Source organism: Amblyomma americanum, chromosome 1 (genome assembly GCF_052857255.1).
Source record: "Amblyomma americanum isolate KBUSLIRL-KWMA chromosome 1, ASM5285725v1, whole genome shotgun sequence".
NCBI classification, from domain to species: Eukaryota; Metazoa; Arthropoda; class Arachnida; order Ixodida; family Ixodidae; genus Amblyomma; species Amblyomma americanum.
The window spans coordinates 341485552-341496678 of NC_135497.1; the positions used below are offsets into that span (position 1 = coordinate 341485552).

Below are 11127 nucleotides of genomic sequence, written 5' to 3' on the forward strand. Positions count from 1 at the left end.
TAGTCACATGCGACTGCTGCGCTCCAAGAGTTCTTGAAGTGAAGTGCCCGATGAGTTTAGACATATTCAAGGCAAAAGAAATAACAAGTGAAGGCATAAGCTTGTCTCTGAAGAAGACCAGCAGGTATTTCTGTCAAGTGCAGGTCCAGATGGGCTGGGCAGGGGTGTCTAGTGCAGATGTTTTTGTGTTTCAAGACAGGGAAAACTACTTGTTGTTCTCTGTAGAGTTCAACGCTTCTTTCTTCAATGATGTTGTGGAGAGGGCTGTCTACTTTTTCAAGTCATATGTTTTGCCTTCCCTTGTCTCTCAATGAACACTGGTGTCCACCATTATTTCATTTTTACTATGCCCATGGCTGGCAGTAAAAAATGTGTTTACTTTAGAGCATTTCGATCTTTGCTGTTACTGACACTATGAAAATGCAACTTGCGTACTTAATGTCATGCTGTTTGCTGCGCAATTACTGATATAAAGGAATGCCCTGTGATTCCAAAGGGGGAACACATTTGGAGGGACTGACACATGGAAGAAAAAAAAGCCTGTACAGAATGAAAACACTAAACGATTACAGAAAAACATTTTGGTCAAGAGAAGCAAGACACCAAGCACATATGTAACGGACGGAACAAAAGTAAGCTATATGATGAAAACTGGTGATAAGAACATAAAGAAGCAAATGCAATGTACAACTTACTTAAAAGATTATTGCAAAAATACTTACCATTACCACTTGGATAAAGCAAACATATAAAGGAACTGTAGGAAAGAATCTAAGAAGAAACTGTACTGAAACAATATGTCCATGCACTTTGGTAGCCCTTTATTGTACCAAAACCTTGTCGCTGCAGAAGATGGGCTTGGAGAGATTCACAATTCCCGCAATCACTTCTATAATGTCATCAATGTAAGCAAAAAGCTCGGTGCCCAAGTTCCCCGTGAATATTTTAAACACTTTCATTCGCTCGATTGCACGCTCTAGATGAATGCGAGCGCCTGCGATACTTTGATTTTTTTCATGTTCATTTTTTGTAAGTTGCTTTCTCTTGCGTAGGAACGGGGGACGCACCATTGTGATTTGGTGCTCAATGCAAAGTTTGTCTGTTAAGAACCCTTTATCCAGCATGACACTGTAAATTGAAGGTAGAAACAATTCTAGTATCTTGCTTTCCTTCGTTATATGGGAGTCAGATGCCCGGCCACCATAAGCTTTGCTTACATAACTTATGTGACCTCCCGGTGTCTCACAGACTAAAACCTTGGCTGTGTACACACCCTTGTACCAGCTGTATGTCAACGGCTGGGACTCCATATCCTTTGGCCTCTGAATTGAGATCTCCGTGCAGTCTGGCACAGCTCTCACACTCGAGTACTCCTTGAAGTACACCATCAAGTTATCAACAACAGCTTCCTTGCTCGGCCAAAAAACGGCATTTTTCATTATTTCAGCCAAGATTCTTACACTGGCCTTGAATATTTCTGATGCTGTGGTGCGATGAATGCCAAAAAGCACACCAAGCAATGCGAATGACATGTTGTGGTGAAGCTTGATGAGCGTTAACAACACCGCGTCTTCGTTTGATAAGCAAAACCGTTTTCCTTGCATGAGCATCCGGCTGTCAGTATAAACATCGCATATGTTATAGAACACCTGGAAGCAGGGAATCCCAGTTAAGATGTTCAGATCTTTTTCTCCCTGAATGCTTGCCGTGCTCAGCGGTTGTTTTCGTGCAGCATCGAGCGTGTTGGCTTGCACGCCAATCTCCTTACTTGCGGCTTGAAGCTCAGCAGGGATATCTCAAGCAGATAATGTAAATTATTTTCGCAGTCAACAAATACAATAAATATATAAATAACACAGCTGACAATGATACCTTGATTGCCATCTGGACTGGGATTGATATCTGCGTTGCCCCGTGAGTCAGGTGCACTGTCTTCGATTTCTACTGAGGAAGATGCACTTGCTTCAATCTCTGGCTCACATGCAGGCAACGGTAACGGCTTCTCTTTAGAAAAAATGTCGCTCAACGCCCTGTCTTGCGGAAATAAAATGTCAGATTCAGATATGCATTTCTCCCAAAATGGTACTGCAAACCTCTAGCAGTATGAAAAACAATAATTAAAACAGTTGGCCACAGCCTTTGCTATGCAAGAAGGTATAAATTCTCCAAACTTGCTGCATGCACTGCAATACCAGCCTTAATTCCTCTCTATTGACATTCTTGATTAACAAATAAAGAAGCTCGCAGTTGATACATAGTTGATGATGTAACACTAATAAAGATACGATTGCCAACATCCTGAAGAGCACCAGGGCTTTGTACTTATTAACGTTGGTTGTTAAAACTGTGCTTCTGTTTGCTTAGCTCATTTGTGGAAACAAAATTTTAGCTTATGGTGTGCATTGATTTTAAGAATGGATGCAGTGGACATTTAGCCAAGCCGTTTTAAAATACGCTTGTACGTGCTTGTCACGCACGTGCAAGGGGCACGAAATGCAATGCAATGACATGAGCATCATTACCAGACACTGAATCTAACACATGTAAGAAAAGGTAACATCATCAAGCATAGGAGCGCCAAAATACAAAATTAGCTTAATTAAGAAGTCACGTGCCACAGGCAAGCATTAGTGCACTTTTATGAGTCTCGCGACACAATGAATGCATCCATTCATCAATTACACGCCAACGTTCCCTAAAGCATCAATGCACAAAACAAGCGCAGCAAGCAAAAACAGTTATTTGAGACACAGTGCAATACTTGTTTCTAAACATGTAAATATGCTACGCACGGCGTGCTGTGCACGAAATTAAAACTGCGTAATCGCGCCCGTTGCTACCAAGCACATTCAGCTTACCTCCGCCCTGTGCCCTGTTTCGGCGACGCCGAGCAGACGGCTGACGATCCAAAGGTCGAACAGGCAGGTTATGGGGCGGCACTGCGTCGCGTAGAAGCCAGCGCCTTTTCCATCCTGTCAGCAATTTACCTTCGTTAGCTCCACAAGAGAGACATGCGCGGACGTGAATGCCCGCGACAGCTTCGGCCGCTACTCACCGAACAGTTTATCGCCAACTCCATAGAAGAAATTTTGTTCGGTGAAATGTTTGCTGCACACACGAGAATGTACATCGCATCTTTGCCCATTCGCAGCTTGACTAACCAGGCTTCTCGTAGCTTCCTGTCTTTCGGATAGAAGTGGAAGCTTACGCCTGGTTCCGCCGCGTAAGTCCGGCATTGAGGCACAGAGCAGTAAGCGACCATGGGGAAAGCTGAAATAAACTGTAGCAGCACCGACGACGACACACGATCGAAGTGTAAAATGCTGGCACTCACTAACAACGAAAAATGCAGATGATAGCGCAACTTTTAGCATTTAGAACGCCTAACTGCAACCGATAGTCTGCTTCTGCAGCAGTGAGAGGAGACGCGCGATCCCACTTGCTGCGCAAGGTCGACGCTAGCGCCAGTCGCTCCAGTGGTGGCGCTCGCGCCCAATATCTAACCTTCAGAAAATTGACCATGCGCATCTATTGCAGATGTGGGACTCAAAATATTCAGGGAAGTGCCTATTGTTGGGGCATCACCTGATGGTGTAGTCACATTTAACTGTGAATGCTGTATGGGTACTTTTCGAGTACTTGAAGTGAAGTGCCCTTTGCAATTGAAAAATTCATTTAAAGATATGAATGAAAAGAAGCCAAAGCGGATATATCAAACTCAGATGAACGTCCCAATGGGAATTCTGAATATTCCAGAGTGCGACTTGATTGTTTACTGCAACAAAGACGAAGTAGCAACAGTAAGCATAAAATATGATGCCGCAGGATTTAATGAGTTCCTTCAGGCAGCGCAAAACTTGTTTATCGAGTATCTGTACCCTGCACTGCAAAGTGAATGCAGGTAATTGAATGTGGATTAACTGCTTGCTTTATTGGAGTATTACCCTTTCACACTCATCCGGTTTCCCTCAAAAACAAATATTTTTCCCCGTAAGTTGAGTTTACAGGTGATAAAAACACAGCTGGTTGGTTTTGCAGTGCCAAATATTAGCAGTTAATTTTTTTTATACGGACATGCAATATTTTGTGTAAGGTGTAATAATTAACTGAAATCTTGACATCCAAACTTCGTGGCCTGTCTGGAAAACACTCGAAGCAGCGTGAAATCAATTTCTACTTCAAAAATGTACATTACATTTGAAAATGTGCTAAAAAAATTTCTACTTCAAAAATGTACATTACATTTGAAAATGTGCTAAAAAACGGATTCTTCTACTCCGGGCAAAATTGGTCTGCATAAAAATGGCGGGTGGCGTGCTACCCTCTCACTGTTGAGCGAAATTTTATTAACTCCATTTTCTTTTTCGCACAATAAACCACCTTATTTTAGTCATGAAAGAAGCACAATTCACCCGAAACGAGGACATCAATGCTAGGTGCAGCACACTGCCAGAAAAACCTGCAAATTTTGTTCGTACACAATTTTGTCCATAACGCGTGAATGGGTTTAAGTGACTGAACCATTCCACACTTTTGTTGTATTAAACAAGCACTTGACATCTCTCAGAGGCACTGTTATGACTACTGCTTGATGCAGGTGTGAATGTGCACAAAGAATAGCAATATACAGGGAAAGATGAGGAAACATCTGACAGTAATCTCTTAATAACCTTTGTTGAGGTCAACTCTCTAGCAAAGCATGGTTTCGGTATCAAGCCTTCTGGATCCTCTCTTAGTCTGCATCAGTTAGTTAAACATGGCGCCCTCTCACAGTTGTGAACTCTATTACTGGAATGTGATAAAGCTTTTCTTCAAAACAAATTAACAGTATAACACTGAGTATATTAGAGTGAATGTCCTTTATATAATGCAGCAACACCCATCACCTGGGCCATTTCAATGCCCTTGGAGACAATGGTAGATCGTCCAGTGTCCCTCGGCACATTTAAATGAATGCTCAACTTGATAGGGATCAACTCAGTGGTCGCAGCGAATCGCCATCAGAATCTCAAGGGCCCTCCCGTGAAAGTGTGCTTTGCAAGAGCCCGGCCACCCACCTTACAGCCCCGATCTGGCCACCAGGCAATATTTTTTTTTGGAACCTGAATAATTACTTCAAGAAAACAAGGTGCGATGACTAACACATTTCAAACCTTGGTGGGTTGATGAGCAGCAACATTTTTTTTCAAGCTTTCTTTAGGCAAATGGGTACAGTGAATTAGTGTATGGGCACAATCTGTTGGGAAATAAATTTCTTTTCAAAACCCTGTTGTTTTTTTTATATGCGAGTAGCATAACTTTTCGATTCCACCTCGTAATATACAACACAATGCAAGTACAGCACATACTGCAATGCGCACACAATATGCAATATTAACACAGAATGTTCATTACGTGCAAAATTATCACAGATACTCTTTGTTGTAAGTTAGAATTAAAATGTGCAAGTAATGACAGCATAATACGCAACACCTATAGGTGTACCACATAATACAGTTCACACAACATATGCCAGCAATATTAACAGGGAACATATGTCAGGTGCACTGTTGTGGATATTCCTAATGCAGGGATGGGCGAAAGCACTTAACAAGGAAAAAAATAATACACAGTGCAATTTGTTGAGTCTACTATTATTAACAGAAGGCTTGATGAACTCTTGAGAGTGACTACTACCATGCAAAAGGAGAAAATAAAAAGCCTGTTCAATACAACTAGGTACAGCTATTGTAGCAGAGCGTTATACAGCAAAAATGGTATAATAGAACGTGGAAAGGCTGTGGAACATAGTGTAACAGGGCAGTTCTGTAGAGAAAGCAAGCAGTGTCATGGTTGAGACATTGCTGAATAGCTCAAATTGTTTCAAATGCGGCCTCTTAGAATCAGAGATTCCCAACCCATTAAATGGATTTCACAGACTACAAAAGTGAAAAAAACACTTTCAGTTATGCAGCCACTGCACAAGGCAAGATGTCCCAAACAGCTTGCCACAAAAGACCTGCAAAAAATGAATAGCAAGCAGAACACTTTTCGGGTTAATTTGTAAAAAATGGGGGGTCTATATCGATGGACACTCACCGCCGTATTCAAGAATGAAACTTAAGTTGTGACTTAAGTTTGTGACTTAAGTTCTGAGTAAAGTATGAGTGGCGAAGAAAGTTTAAAAAACGGCACTTTAGAAATACTTATGAAAGCAGCGCTTTTAGATGTAAGTAGGCACCATAGGAACGAGGCGAAGCAAACATTTCTGTATATTTAATAAATTCATGAGAAAATAAAGAACAGAAGCGTCAAAACAGAACTGCTAATACATAGTACAAGTCTCAAGTAACGTTTTAACAGCAACGAAAAGATTTTTTTGGCTAGCTTTGGAGAACAATTATTATTTGTCCGGCCACAAACAAAGACGTCACTATAGTAGCGTGCGTAGTACTGCTCCTGTCGACGTCGTAGTCTTTCCGCTCGCGCGCGTCCATCGGTTGCTTCATCGCCAGCATCGTCAGCTCTTTTTCTCTGCTTTATTTTGTTATCGCGCATTTTAATTGTAAATTCACTGCTTGTATCGTATATATTTTGGTATTAAATTTATTGATAGTGCGTAGTCATTTGCAGTGCATTTTGCCTTCTTTACTGCGTCATTCTTTGGTGCTGTGTTGCGACTCGCGCGTGATAGAGAAACCGGAGAAGTACAAAATAAACTTCTCCGAAGTGGAGCGAGCTCTTCTTCTCGACCTCGTTGACAAGCACAAGGCCGTACTGGAAAACAAGAAAACCGATGCCGTGTCAGTCGCAAGGAAATGGGAGGAATGGGAAATTATAGAAAATTCAATTCCCATCACAACGTGCACCCACGGACATGGCTCCAGCTGCAGAAATGCTGGGAGAACCTGAAGAATAAGTGGCGAAAGGGGAAAGCGGGCGACACCCGAGAGATATCTAAGACCAGTAAGTCCTGTTTTCTTTCATGTTTGATTCTTTTTTTTTTGTTGACGAACTCAGAGGTTCTCTCCCAGATTACAGAACTGTTCCGATTGCTTGCTGCGTGCATTCTATGACTAGCTTCCCCCCTCCGCCCCTCCAAAAAACAGAAAAAACTACAGAGAGTGTTTACGAGATTCGAATCTGAGCGAAAGGCGACGGTGAGCAGCCAGTGCCGCGGGACGGAGCAGATAAAAGTCGAAGACGGCGCTCTCTAATCCACGGCGCGAGAATATGTGGTGCAATTTAGCGCGAGGTGTGTTCGCTCCGACGGTAGCGTAGTGGTCTCTGTCAGCAGCTGTTAGAGATCAGCGCAGCCGCGGGTTCGACTTCCGTTCGTTGATATTGGTTGAATTTTCTTTTTCATAATTTGACCTCAAAATCAGCTCAAGGCAGGAACTCGGGAACTTTTCTTCAAGTGGGGGGTCCAGGTTTGCGAGTTTTTTAGTTTATTTATACCATGCTTTCATTAAATGCTTTCAGAATTTTATTTACTTTTTGTTTATATTTTCATACTTCCCTTCCAAGCCTGTATTTCAGATGGCCATAAAACTTATTCAAATGGGCAATAATGTATATATATATATACATATATATATATATATATATATATATATATATATGTGTGTGTGTGTGTGTGTGTGTGTGTGTGTGTGTGTGTGTGTGTGTGTGTGTGTGTGTGTGTGTGTGTGTGTGTGTGTGTGTGTGTGTGTGTGTGTGTGTGTGTGTGTGTGTGTGTGTGTGTGTGTGTGTGTGTGTGTGTGTGTGTGTGTGTGTGTGTGTGTGTGTGTGTGTGTGTGTGTGTGTGTGTGTGTGTGTGTGTGTGTGTGTGTGTGTGTGTGTGTGTGTGTGTGTGTGTGTGTGTGTGTGTGTGTGTGTGTGTGTGTGTGTGTGTGTGTGTTAAAAAAGTTTGTCCATGCTATTTAAACGCTAGTAATCATGGTCATGAACAAAGCTCAGTCAATTAACAGTTTCTGTTCGGACAACAACAATTTAGGTTACTTAAATTAAGCACTTTAAGGCTGTCTATGAAGCCAGTGAGCTCAGCTCCACTGTGCTGCACATTAATGACGCCCTAAAATCGAAAAGAAGTTGAAGACTTGGAGAGGGCTGCCCTCTCTGGAGAAAGGTTGGAGGGGGGAACCGCTCTCCTTGAGCCCCCCCCCCCTGTTGGGGAGTTCCTGGCTGAAGGTAAAAACTAGGCACACGGAATTGAAGCACGAGATAGTGAAGGTTTCGCTTCAAAAGTGAAATGCAGTCTGATGGCGAAACACAAAAGGCACCCCTGTGCTGTTGCGAGGTGTCAGTGCCCGTTAATGATCCCAAGGCTGTCGAAAATTATTCCTGAGACTTTTACTACAAAACCCCGTTTCTTCTTTAACTCCCTCCTTTATCCCTTCCCGTAGGCACAGTATGGGTAACCATGAAGATATGTGAGACAGTTACTGAGTCATTCTTTCCTCAAAATCAATTTTATGTCTCCCTATGCATTTCCAGAGTTGTCATGAAGGCTAAAGTCGTGTATTAATAACGCTCTGCGTTGACATAGAAGCTTTCAACCTATATGTGACGAGCTGTTTCACGTCTAGGTAGCATAAAACTCTAAACAGGTGCATTAAAGAATTTCCTGTTGCTCATTCAGTTACATCATCACCATCATCAACCTGACTATACCCACTGCAGGGCAAAGGCCTCTCCTATGTCTCTCCCATTGTCCCTGTCCTTTGATGGCTGCGCCCACCCTATGCCTGCGAACTTCATAATCTCATCTGCCCACCTAACCTTCTGCCGCCCCCTGCTACGCTTGCCTTCTCTTGGAATCCATTCCATTACCCTTAAGGACCAGCAGTATCTTGTCTTCACATTAGATGCCCTGTCCAAGCCCATTTCTTTCTCTTGATTTCGACTGGGATGTCATTAACCCGCATTTGTTTCCTCACCCACTCTGCCTGCTTTTGGTCTCTTGACGTTACACCTACCATTTTGCTTTCCGTCGCTCGCTGCGTTGTCCTTAACTTAAGCTGAACCATTTTCGTTAGCCTCTACTTTCCTCTTGGGGGACAGTGGTACACTGCAATTCATGATCTGCGGAAACCTGCCATGTGCACTCCATTCCATTCTTATCATTTTATTATTTTATTTATTTATTTATTGATACTGCGATCCTTTACAAGACCTTAGCGATTTCCATCTCATGATTGGGATCAGCTGTCACTAGCTTCCCTAAGTGAAACTATTCCTTTGCCACTTCCAGCACCTCGCTACCAATTGTGAACTGTGAGGTGCTGTAACAGGTACTGCCAATTTTTTTGCTGGTGCCGCCGCAGATAGTATCTGGCTTTCACGCACCCGCAGTTTGGAGTCAGCACGTTTAAGATTGTTTCACCCGGACAGTATTACTGAACATACATAATAATCGTGCTTCTTTCAGAGCAAAGGACTCCTGCTTCCGCGAACAAACATGCATTTTTTCGTTTCTTTATATCGCTTAAATTACGAAACCTACTTTCGTGTTTATATCGATCATATCATAAAATTCGTCGATGGATTTTTCCAGTAGTTGTTAAAGCGCTTTCTATGATTACCTAGGCGGCGGCTCAGCGGCCCCCCAGCCAGCTCACTGAAGAGCTGCAAAGAGGTGGCGCTGTCACATCCCACATGGGTGTTCGCTTGGCGAACCTCTTCGACAGTGATCGCCACCAGGCAGACCCAGTCGGCGAGTCCCAACCCACACCATCGGTGGCCGCCCTGCTTTCGCACACTCAAGAGGCTTGTATTCCAGGAGCCAGTGGTATGACTTTTATATATATATTTATATATATATATATATATATATATATATATATATATATATATATATATATTGTACTGCAAGCTCAAAAAATATATTTGAAATTATTTTCCTAGGAATACATATTCTGTGTATGTACTGCTTTTCTGTTTTTATGCTTAGATGATTAGATGAAACACTTCAGCAAAATGAATTGCAGCATCCCTGCCTGGCACTTGTGCCTGACCATTTTTGCTGTTGTAGGCTGCTTCTGTGCTTATCATTTTCTTTTTTTCTGAGCATATGTGCCCTTCTGTTATTATTAAAGTGTGCATAACAGCTGTAACCATGTCAATTTTCTGTGGCATCTGTGTTGTCTTGGCCTGTCATTAAAATATTGGCCTGTGTGACCAATGTTATCAAAGCTACAGCAAGGGGTGCGAATGCACTGACCGAACATATTTTCTAAGCTGGTCATCCAAGGAGCATGATTGGCAGTGTATGTGACAAATGTGTTCCGGAAATGTTTCCCTTCGAAGCCGGCTAAGTGCATGTTTTATGTCTCCTGTTTTGTTAAACGAACTCTAACTGAAACATTGATTGAGTTGCTGCACAACCCAAAATGGAAAAATGTCGCCTAAAGGACATTGAAAGCAACGAATACGAGCATACAAAATAGCGCAGTATGCATTTCAAGTACCCACTTTATTGTAAACCATTCAAAGGCTAAGGTAGCCCACAGTACTAGCAAATATTGAAGTGTTTCTTGATCCAAAGCGACATTGCATTGGATTTGCCCTCGTTTCAAGGTCTAATAGCAAGCACTTCCTCCGCATTAGGTGATGCAGAGGACCCGCTGTGGTTTTGGCCCTATGAAGAGGATAGCCGCAGCAAGATGAGCCAATGGAAGGGGAGCCAGTGGCCTCGGCAGCCTCTTCGACATCAGCCACAACAGCAACCGAAGCATCCTCGGTGCTTCCTACTGCCTCTGCAGCAAGGGCAGCAGATACCAGCCGCATGAGCTCACAGAGGCAGTCGCCTGCTGTGCCACCTGCGCCAAACGCCTCTTTTGTTCCGGCAACACCGGCAGCCGCAGCACCCTTAGTGCTTCCTGCTGCCTCTGCAGAAAGCGCAGCAGGTACCAGCCGCACTGCAGGCACGCATAGGCAGTCACTGGTCGAACAAGAGCTGGCAGCTTGCCTTAATGGCATTTCAGCTGAGAGGGCACAGAAGTGTAAAGAGCAACGGCTGCGGATGCGGTTCTTACGAGCAAACCACCGAGACAAGCTTGGAAAGCGAGAGGCAATCCATCAGCTTGGGATGGAAAATCTTAAACTTAGGAATGGCGTGAAACGGTCTAAAAGATCCTTTTGGAGCTG

General features: G+C 43.1%; 1 protein-coding gene across 1 annotated transcript; it reads right to left on the reverse strand.

Moving 5' to 3' along the window:
* Nucleotides 1–821: 821 nt before the first annotated feature.
* Nucleotides 822–1667, reverse strand: LOC144099801 (uncharacterized). The gene has a single exon (XM_077633020.1). It carries the CDS (start codon nucleotides 1608–1610, stop codon nucleotides 822–824), a length of 789 nt encoding a protein of 262 aa, XP_077489146.1. The 5' UTR covers nucleotides 1611–1667.
* Between the last annotated feature and the right edge of the window lie 9460 nt (nucleotides 1668–11127).